This window comes from Leiobunum rupestre, chromosome 8 (assembly GCF_980474605.1).
Source record: "Leiobunum rupestre chromosome 8, qqLeiRupe1.1.hap1, whole genome shotgun sequence".
Classification (NCBI taxonomy): Eukaryota; Metazoa; Arthropoda; class Arachnida; order Opiliones; family Sclerosomatidae; genus Leiobunum; species Leiobunum rupestre.
In genome coordinates, this window is record NC_143391.1 from 24,366,765 (window position 1) to 24,377,494 (window position 10,730).

At 30.7% G+C, this 10,730-nt stretch overlaps 1 protein-coding gene across 1 annotated transcript; it reads left to right on the forward strand.

Annotated features, from left to right (window-relative positions):
* Nucleotides 1-354: 354 nt before the first annotated feature.
* On the forward strand, nt 355-2,493 carry LOC149932821 (uncharacterized). Its single transcript, XM_090157188.1, has 7 exons — nt 355-465; nt 540-716; nt 769-830; nt 888-1,082; nt 1,179-1,260; nt 2,045-2,251; nt 2,407-2,493. Exons 1-7 carry the CDS (start codon nt 355-357, stop codon nt 2,491-2,493), a joined length of 921 nt encoding a protein of 306 aa, XP_090013314.1.
* Nucleotides 2,494-10,730: the final 8,237 nt, after the last annotated feature.

Consider the following 10,730-nt stretch of genomic DNA (forward strand, 5'->3'; position numbering starts at 1 on the left):
GCCAAGACGCGCTAAAACGCGCAAAATAGGACGTCGTGCAGGCCTCTGCTCTTTGCCCCATCAAACTTCTAGAACGTTCCTACGCCCCTGATGGTGACCAACAAAAAAAACCAACCAACTAATTCATTCGGTGAGTCGGGTCAGTGGCTTACCACTGAGTTTCGTGACGTCACCGTGGAATAGAAAAATCGCGTTCATCGAAAATCCAGTGAGAGTGGTGATTCGGCGGACTCACCGGTGAGGTCCACTGAACGCGTGAGGTTATTTTTGGGAAAGCCGAAATTTGCAACCGGATTTGTTGCCGAAAATTGAGGGGGTGGCGGATCTATTGCTATATATTGTGAGATGTCAGAGATGGCATTTGCAGGAATATTTCAGAAGTATAGAGTAATATCACTTGGCACTCCAGCTTTGAACATGGCCGCCATTTTAGTAGAGTTTTTAAATCTATGGGAGAAAGCATGGGTGACGTTGTGTGACGTCATTTTGTACTACTCTATGTACATAATATTAAAAGAAGTGTCCATTACCCTACACAGGTTTTCAATCAGAATTATGAAACTTACATCGATGTGGATGAATCTACGTTGTTTGAAAATTACATGAAAGTGAAAGTAGTAAAAATATTGAAATCCAATATTCAAAATGAAGAATCCAAAACTGAAATTTCACTGATTAACGTTGATGTCAGTTCAGCTTATAGCAGTCTTCAGAGCGTATGTTACTAATAATAATAGCAATAATAATAAAGATCATTTATATATCAAGACTGTTTATCAGGTAGATACAGTGCTGCAGGAGAAATCAATGCCGTCAGAGAAAAGTACTTTGTAAGTGAAACCAAAAATGTTTCATTTTTCATTTCACTAAAATATATGTATATTTAGGATTGTAGAGAAACGAAAACGACACACTGGGACTGGTTCAACAACGAACTTTGTGGCGGCATATACTTTGCCTGTTTTAGCAGAAGAATTTAAAAATCCAGATGAATTTTCCAAAATTTCTGCCAAAGCTATGCCAGGGAAGATCACTGAACTAGTATCTATTTTGTTCCATGATATTTTAAAACGATTTTCATTGTAAGTTTAATAGTGTATAGTTTTAAATACATATATTGTTTTGTTTCAAGAAACGATTTTATTTCAAATTTGTATTTATATTATTTTTCAAAACAGGTACCCTAGTTCACACATGATTGTCGCGAAAAGATTGGTGCAGGAATACCCGCATTTGCGTCAGACCCCAGGAGAAGGATACGTAAGAACAGATTTCAGTTTGTAGACCTTTATTAAAAGATTGGTAAAAGTTTCGACCCCCCAGTGGCGTACATAGCGCCCCCGAGAACTAGGGGGCCCCCAAACGTTTATGGTTAAAATAGGTGCTTTTTAAAAGGGCCCCGAGTCGTTTTACGCGGGGGGGGGCGGAGTTCCTGGTTGCGCCACTGCGACCCCCTAAAGTGATATAGACTGTTGAAGAACAATTTCCAGCGTCTGTTTTTCAGATGAAATCGTCTGCAACGCAGACTAAATAATTTTTAAGACAAATGTGTCTGCATTGAAGACGAATTTAGTGTGTCGAAAGTTTTACCCGTATTTTAATTTAGGCTTATAATAATAACCCCTTTGACGGTACCTTTTTAAGTATATTCATAAGTTATGTAAACATATTAGGAGATATTTTATAAGAAGCTTAGAACCAAATTTAAAAATTGGCGCCAAAGCGTCGATGACGAAGATGAAAATGACCCAGATTCTCAAGCTGTCAAAGATGCAAGAATCGTATTCGGGAGAAAAAGAAAAATCGACGAATTTCAATCTGAAACAGTTGAAAGCGACAAATCTGACGACACTTCCGCCAGCTGTTCAAGCAAAACTCAAAGAATCGAGGTAAATATTTTATTTTCCGTAATAATTTTCCTGGCGGTGACTAAACCTATTTAATGGCTAATTTTCAATCAAAGATAGAATTGTGTTTATCAAAAGAATGTAGTTTGTTTCTGAATTAAATTTGATTCAAAATGTTTATTCGGGTATTGTTAAAGGAACAAGACTGTGATGAGTTTGAAGACGAAATGAGCATTGCAGCTCATCGAAAAGCAATGGAGATTGAAATGGAGAAGAATGAACCAAATATTTTGTTGATAGATTCAAAAATGGAAAAGACATTTCATGACCGTTCTACATTAACAAAAAGCCTAGGCATCAGCGAAGTTCTCAAAATATATCCGGCTTTGACTTCTGCTAGACAAGTCAGTTACATTGACCCTTTCCACTAGTATTGTATTTATTATTTAGGGTTTTTGGGTTTTTTTTTTAATATCACATAGCTGGTTAAGATTCCTACAGAAAATAAATTGTGTACTTTGTTAAAAGATTAATTAAAATGGCTTCATTATATTTTCAGATAAAAATGGAGTTCTTTCGAATTACGAAAATAAAACTAGGTGAAAAAATTATAGAGTCGTTGAATACTTGTGCAGATAAAATTTGAAATTTATGTACTAAAAGTACGAAAGATCTTCGTGCAGAAATAATGAGAGAGGTGTTAAAATATGACAATCAAAAAATTGGTAAGAATTTATATTAACTTATAGTCCAACAAATTCCGCTGTAAAATATAAATTTTCATTATTTTAGCGGTGAAACAATTTTTTTCAATTCTGTTGATACCAGCGCTTTTAAAGGAAGCACATCAAAACTTTTTCTGTCCTGAAGCGAAAAACGAGTCGATAGGCAAAGGGCCTGTAATTGTCGGCAAAGGGAAAGTTATTTTTTCCAGTCAAGAATATACAATATATTTAGATGGTATAGAAGTGACTGTAGCATGTAACTTTAAAGAAGCATTTTTGTGCTATTTTGCAATTTTTTGGATCTTCAACGTCGAGTACCCAAAAGTGCTATCTAAAACTCTCACGTTTATAGAATGTTACTTAATTGGACAGCCCTAAAAAAAATTGTCCAAAGATTGTTAAAAACTTAATAGAAAGTTCAAATGAAAATTGAAAACGCATATTCTAATGAATAAATATTACTGATGCAATTTAAAAATTTCTTTAATTTACTTAAAATATTTAAATAACCCGCTTCGTTGAACTTGAATAGCTCTTTCTATAAAATACGAAAGGGAATATTACTTACGCTTTAAGGGGGGTATTACCAGCGCATAAAGGGAATATTAATAGCGCATAAAGGGAATAATATTAGCGCATAAAGGGAATAATATTAGCGCATAAAGGGAATAATATTAGCGCATAAAGGGAATATTACTTACGCATAAAGGGAATATTACTTACGCATAAAGGGAATATTACTTACGCATAAAGGGAATATTACTTACGCATAAAGGGGATATTACTATCACATAAAGGGAATATTACTTACGCATAAAGGGGATATTACTATCACATAAAGGGAATAATATTAGCGGATAAAGGGAATAATATTAGCGGTTAAAGGGAATGATATTAGCGCACAAATAGAATATTAATAGCGCATAAAGGGAATAATATTAGCGCATAAAGGGAATGATATAAGCGCATAAAGGGAATGATATAAGCGCATAAAGGGAATGATATAAGCGCATAAAGGGAATGATATAAGCGCATAAAGGGAATGATATAAGCGCATAAAGGGAATAATATTAGCGCATAAAGAGAATGATATAAGCGCATAAAGGGAATAATATTAGCGCATAAAGGGAATGATATAAGCGCATAAATAGAATATTAAAAGCGCATAAAGGGAATATTACTAGCGCATAAAGGGGATATTACTTACGCATAAAGGGGATATTACTCACGCATAAAGGGGATATTACTTACGCTTAAAGGGGATATTACTAGCGCATAAAGGGAATGATATTAGCACATAAATAGAATATTAATAGTGCATAAAGGGAATATTACTAGCTCCCCGAAGGAGTATAATTAGTTTAGTATACAATTTTAAACAGAAAGGGTTTAAAAATAAAACCTTAAGGGTTTAAAAATATCACTTATAGGGTTCCGTTTTTGGAGAAATCAAATATCCCCCTTTTGGGTCTAAATGTATTCCCTTATTTCTGAGAGTGTACCAAGATAAATATTTTAATGCAATCTCACTTTGATTCTGTCTACTTGCCAAACCGATAGCCGGAGTAGTACATAATGTATATGGTTCTAAAAACTTGTCAATAAAAACATTGTTAAGTGCCCCAGAAAGAGAAATACCCCCATAATTACTGATATCAATTTCAATTAGTTCTTTATATAAGACGCGAAATTTCTGCATAGCTAAGCGTAATAAATTACAATCTAAAAGACAATACGCTCTGGATTCTGATTTAATACAATAAACCGGTTCGAGCTGTTTGTGTGAATACCAATTTTTAAATTCTCGGTATTCCAACTCTTTCATTTTATTGGGCTCAAAATATTTTTCGTCCGGAATTGGTCCTGAATAATTTAAAGTCTCTTTTGTCCAAAAAATATAGGGAAAATATCCTTTAGATTTAGGCAAAGAAAACATTTTAGGAAAATGACTTAGTGGAGCACTAATGTAATTTAAAGAATCTACAAAACGAATGTCTACCCCTTTAATATAAATAGTAAGAATTTTGGCTCCATCGTAAATAACCTCGGGAATGACATGATTAATTAATTTAGAAATAATAAACATTCCGTCGAAAGATCTCAGATTATGGGCCATTACGATGAGGTTTGTAAATTTCGGTCTAATTGTTTTTCTTTTACGTTTCCCATCAGTAAGTAAAATAGTTTCATGTTGAAACAAAAAATTGAGAAAGTTATTTACACAATATTGTCCTTCAAAAACCGTGGTTTCCACAGGCCGATTTAAAATTTCACTTTGTGCCACTAACAGAATAGGCTTATGCATATTATGCTCGATTATAGTCTCAATATCAAAATATACATAGGATCGTGGTTTTTTTTAAAGGTCGACTGTTTAACATAATGCTGGTTAGGAGGATGTTCAATTTTACAAGAGTTGCAAGCCGTTTCACATTTGTGAGTTTTTAAAGTTTCAAATTGAACACAGCATTTTTCGCATCTGTGGAAAAGCTTGCAAGTTTCATTTTTAAAATGAAAATTGTAACATTCCCCTTGTTTTAAATACCTATTACAAAGTTTACAACGAATAAAAGGAATTTCTAAAATTTCGTGGAAATTTTTACTTAAACACCTTTTACATTTAATATTTCTAGTGTCAAAGCAGTGGTGCTTGTTTCTATGTGTAGTGGAATAAAAACAAATTTCACAGTCTAAGCACGAAGCTACGCCGCCCCAAATGGAATGTAGATTTTTAGCTAAATGAACGTGCGTGCCAATTTTTACAAGTAGAATTTTGTTTTCGGAAGGGGGAAAACCTTTGAAATAAATTTAAAAATTTTCCGTTGCGTTAAATATTATTATCTGATATTTGAAATTTAGCTATATCACCAATTTCTACAGCTCCTTGTGCAATTCCTACATCATCATGCAATTGCTTAGCGGCTTTAGTTTGTAATTTACTACGAAAGAGTGTTGAGGCTCTATATTCTTTAAGAACACTTGTTAATGGAAGTTTTTTCTTTTTGTACTCGGCAATTTGACAGAGTTTTTGTCCGACTGTGAGGGCTCTCGCTACGCATAAATTATCGATGTTATTTATATAGTAAAAATTGGTTTTAGTTTTTAAAAAAGCATCAAGATCAATAATGTCTCTGTTTTTTAATGCTAAAACATTTCTACCCATTTTTTGTGGGGATTTCAAAAGAATTATACTAAATTTAATTTCTCCATCTAGTAAGAAATCTTTTTTCGATTGAGCAATGCGAGCTATATGGTTAAATATTCGAGAAACAGTTAACTGATCAATTTTAATAAATTTAATGTTAATTGGATGTTCTAAATTTTCCGATTGAATTGCAAATCTGAGGAAATCGAAACCTGGTGCCTCTTGTCTTACGTATTTGATAATTTTGGACAGAATCTTTTCAAATACTGTAAAAAATAAATGTGTGGGGATTTCGTTTAAGTCTATTAGTTATAATTCAATATCAAGTTGTTTACATTTCCACTTTTTTGAATTTCTAGGGCTTAATTTTTTAGTTTTATAAAACTTTTTATAATTAAAACTGTTTAAAGATGAAAAGTCTAATTGAGAGTCCGAATCGTAATCACTGGAGTCTTCCATATTCTAATTTCGTTTCCAGGTCTAAAATGTTATTCTAATTACTATTACGAATAATTAATTAATGAGTTTAACTTGCCTTCGTAGGTGGGCAAACAATTTTTCCTTCCGTCTGGTCAATTACCTTTTTCAGCCTGTTTGTTGAGTTTATGATTCGGATAACGTCCATGGATAAGGTGTTGGCTAAGAATTTCACTCTTTTATAATCTCCCTTCCAGAGCTCATCTTGAGGAAGATGCTTAATGTTTTTATATGTATATATCTGAATATCTAGATATATGCCCTTGTCGCTCGCCTTTTTCCTCGGAGTTTTAGTTTCGTAAGAAACTCCACCTTTCTTAACTTTCACGGATTGCTCGATACCAACTTCTTCGATATTTGACATACGACGTACCTCTTGAATAAAGTCCCCATCCGATTCGTCCGAATCTAATAACATCTCCTCTTCAGGCCTATCAAAAACTGAAACTGCTTGACTCGCGGAGCTTTGACTATTGCTTGTGGAAGCCATTTTAGGCTGTTATGTTTTAATAGTAAAATTTTGCCCTTTTATACCAAAAGTAATTTATTTTTTCATTAATTTTTTTCAAAATATAAAACCTTGAATATTAAAGTGTTTAATACTACAAGGATAGAACCTAGTTATAATTTATCGGTATGTAAATGGTATTTAAAATTGTTTGTGAATGCCAATTTAAATATAGACGTGTATAAAAATATAAAATTATTAATTATTTTTTTGAAGGACTTTATATTTAATCAGTTTTTTATCATTGAATCAAATATTTTCCGTGACAAAAAAGAAAACGCCCTAAGAGTTTTAATATTTTTGCTTTAAAAATCGATTACAGATGTAAGAATTTTGTTAATTACAGGGTTAGATGTTTTAAAATTCTATGGGAAGAAATATATTTCTGCGAGGTATAAAATTTAAGCGAAGGGATAAAAAATTATATTTCTGCAGGGTGTATTTGATAAAAAAATTGTCTTTTGACTTGATTTTAAACAGGTTAAATCAGGATGTAAAAAATTGAATATTTCTAAAAAAAATTCTTATAAAAAGACTGTCTTTACCGTATTCGTTTTATAAACCATGGGATCTCGCGAAGTTTTGACTTTTTCCGGTAAGATTTCCCATCCTCTCGCTATTAACCCTTTTTCACTTAAATATCTAGCATTACGCAAAGTTAGGAATTATAATCTTTTTAAAATTAACGATATTTCGATTAGACTTGAAAATTACTGTATGAAAACAGTCTTTCTTGAGTGTCAAGCATTAGTAGAACCTTTTAAAAAAATCATTTTTGCGTGCCCCTTTATAAAAAAATCTTTCAAATTTGCTCCGTCTGTTTTTGCTTCAGTTTTTTCCAGAAGAATCAATAACAATTCTTGTCTATTTGACGTTCATTCTAATAATTTTTTCTGTCCCCACGATAGTTTTGAGTTTGACGGCTTACTGTTCCACACTCAAACCACTCTTGAGGGCTGGTTTTCTTACGAAATTTTACGTTTAATTGGAAAACATATGCGATTATATCAAAATTTAAATAAGATCCCATGGTTTCGACAACATAGAAATCGTAGGAACCTTCAACACGACCTTTTAATTCTCTATCAATTACAACAACTTTCTTTCTTTCGAAAAAAACTATTAACTATAACTAATGACTTTCGCCTAACGAGATATAACATCCGTTTAGAATTAGGAACGATAGTTCTATTTTTTATTAATGATTTGGATCGACAAGAAGTTAAAATAGTTACAACTTTAGAGTAAGGAATACTAATTTTAAAAAATAATAACAATAATTAAGATAAATATTTTTATTTAGTTGCAAATTATCTCCACAACATTCAAAGTTAAACGATCGTCGGCGAATTTTACAACTACGACTCAAGGTATTTACAATATTTTTTATTTATTTATTTTAAAAAATTAAATTTTTTTTTTTAAATAGGACTCAAATCTTATAAAATTTTAATTTTGTGAATAGACATTTTTTATTTAAAAAAACTTTATTTGTGTTTTTTTTATTTTTTTATTGTTTTTATTTGGTGAAAGATATTAATTTTTGAAATGTTTTATATTTTTTATTTAAAATGTTTTCTTCTTAAAGGGTTTAAGATTTTTTTAAACATGTTTTCGAAAATAACTAGTTTTATTAATTTAATTAAGGCGGTGGAGGCTCTTTTTAATACTTCATAATCTACTTTTTCTTTTTTAACTAGTTTTATTAAATGTTGGGATTGTTGCAAAGCCCTTTTTTTTCTATATTAAACATCCTTTGTTTTCATCTTTTTTATACAATGAATTTTCAAGAAATTTTATTATTCTTATCTTTTTGACAGGTATCTAATTTTTTGGTTAAATTAATTCGTTGATATAAAGATCTTTTTTTGTTTTTATTAGTATTAGAATTTTTTATATTTTATTTTATTATTATTATAATTATTATTTAAAAAACTTCTTGAAAACTTATTATATAAAACTGATGTAAACAAAGTTCATCTGGGATACAATCTATTGCTCATTTCAAACTAACCATTGATCATTTATTATTCTAATTTTTTTGATTTTTTTCATCTCTTCTATATACTTTTTTCATGACTTCTATATACTTTTTTCTATACTAATATCGTGCTTAAACTATAGTGTTTGATTTTCTTATATGTTTATTTTGGTAATTGTTGAATATATTAACTGAAATTTGATAAGTACATTTTGTACTAGGTTGTTTAAAAGTAAATATAAATGTTTTTTATTCATTTATAAAAACCTGTTTGAGAAGGATAGTGATAATTAGTTAACCTTAGTTGTATTACAAAATTAATAATTATTCCCAAAGGCAATATTTATAAATTTTAAAATATAGGTCAGGTTTAAACTATAAAATCTCAATGTAAAGAATTTTTACCAGGAGAAATCTAGAATCAAGATGTCTGGTGAATTCTATCTAAAGCCTGTAGTTTTTTTTGCCCCGATCGTTAAAATTTCTCTCTCTTCGAGTAGTAAGAATGAATAATATTTAAAAAAAAAACAAACTATTTGTAGAGAATTCGAAGAACGTTGTTTAAAAACTGTATTTCTAGAATCTAAAACAGTAATCGAACCATATGGTTCGATTGAGTTTAAATGCCCCTTTTTTAAATATTCCTTTAAGTTAAATCCCTTATTTTTTGTCGCACCCTACGAATCGCGAATTGAAAAATCGCAAAACTTTTGTTCTTTTTCTGTACATGATAAAACTTTCAAATGCTATCGTCCAGGAATTGTGTACGATGATTTATTATTCCATTGTAGGGTAATGTTAATCGGTTGGTTTAGCTACGAAATTCTTCAATTATCTAGCAAATATATGCAGATATTTTGTAATACTAGTCAAATTTCGTGGTGGAATCACAAGAATTTAAAAAAGTTTGAGTCTGAACTTCACGTGTTAGATCAAATTCAACATGTTGGCACTGTACAACATAACGTTCGATCTACTTTGATTAATTCAGACATTCTTGAACTGTATACTATCGAAGCGATTAAGACCAAAACCAGTGTTTTTATTCGTGCGATGGTAGAGCAACAAAAAAGTTAAAGAATTCTTGTGGTAAATATTTTTTAGATATATTCATTTTTAATAGATTAATTTATTTATATTTATAAATTCTAGCCCGAATTTCCAACCCGACATGTCGTTTTGTACCGAAGAGGAAAAATACCTTCTACGAATTGATGTAATTATAATTATTTTTAATTATACACTTAAAATATTTTTAACATTGTGTTTTTTATATTTTTTAGCCTTCAAATTATTTATACCCCCTTCTTTAATTCTTTATTATTTATTAATTTAATTTGTTAGATTATATTTTAGTTTTATTTGTAGTGTTTCATATGTTGTTAAGTGTTTAAAAAAATATATTGTTTGAAATATCATAGTTATTAAATATTATAATAACTAATTGTGTTTTTGATTACTTTTACTAAAACTAGCATTGTTTTAAAATAATAAAACTATTAAAATATTTGCGAAAAAAATTAAAAAAACTTATTTATATTAATTTAGTTATTTAAAGTATTTTGGGTGGGGCCAAAAGTTGCCAAGGGTATAAAGCGAAGGTCGCGAATTCGTTTCCCCATCTCGCAATTAACTAATTAGCATTTTAAACGGCGAAAAAACGAAAAAACGAAAAAAACGATATCAAAAGTGAATAAGCGTCAGTATTTGGTGGGGTCACATATTACCGCCGATATCTCGGGCCGAGCTTGTCCGATCGTGTCCAAACTTGTTGGGGTGATAGACCGAGGCTTAGGGGTTGTGGTCAGGGGTCAGGCGTCGAGGTCAAGGATCATCTTCAAGGTGAAATTTGAGATTGAAAACAAAAATATGTTTTTCAATTTTTCCAAGGACAAAAATTGGTTTTTGGAAAAAACATTTGGGGGTTGTTTTGGGGTGGTGTTATGGCGGCCATCTTGGAAAAAATGGTTCAAATATGATTATTCTCTACTTATAATATAATAATGTAGTTTAAATATGCTGTTAAAATATTTTTTAAATATAATAA

What these genes read in the sequence shown, in the direction of transcription:
- LOC149932821 (XM_090157188.1), top strand. Translation starts at nt 355, where the DNA reads ATGGCATTTGCAGGAATATTTCAGAAGTATAGAGTAATATCACTTGGC. An exon ending in AGACCCCAGGAGAAGGATAC is followed by an intron (nt 1,261 to 2,044) that starts GTAAGAACAGAT and finishes GTATTGTTAAAG; the next exon opens with GAACAAGACTGTGATGAGTT. An exon ending in CTTTGACTTCTGCTAGACAA is followed by an intron (nt 2,252 to 2,406) that starts GTCAGTTACATT and finishes TTATATTTTCAG; the next exon opens with ATAAAAATGGAGTTCTTTCG.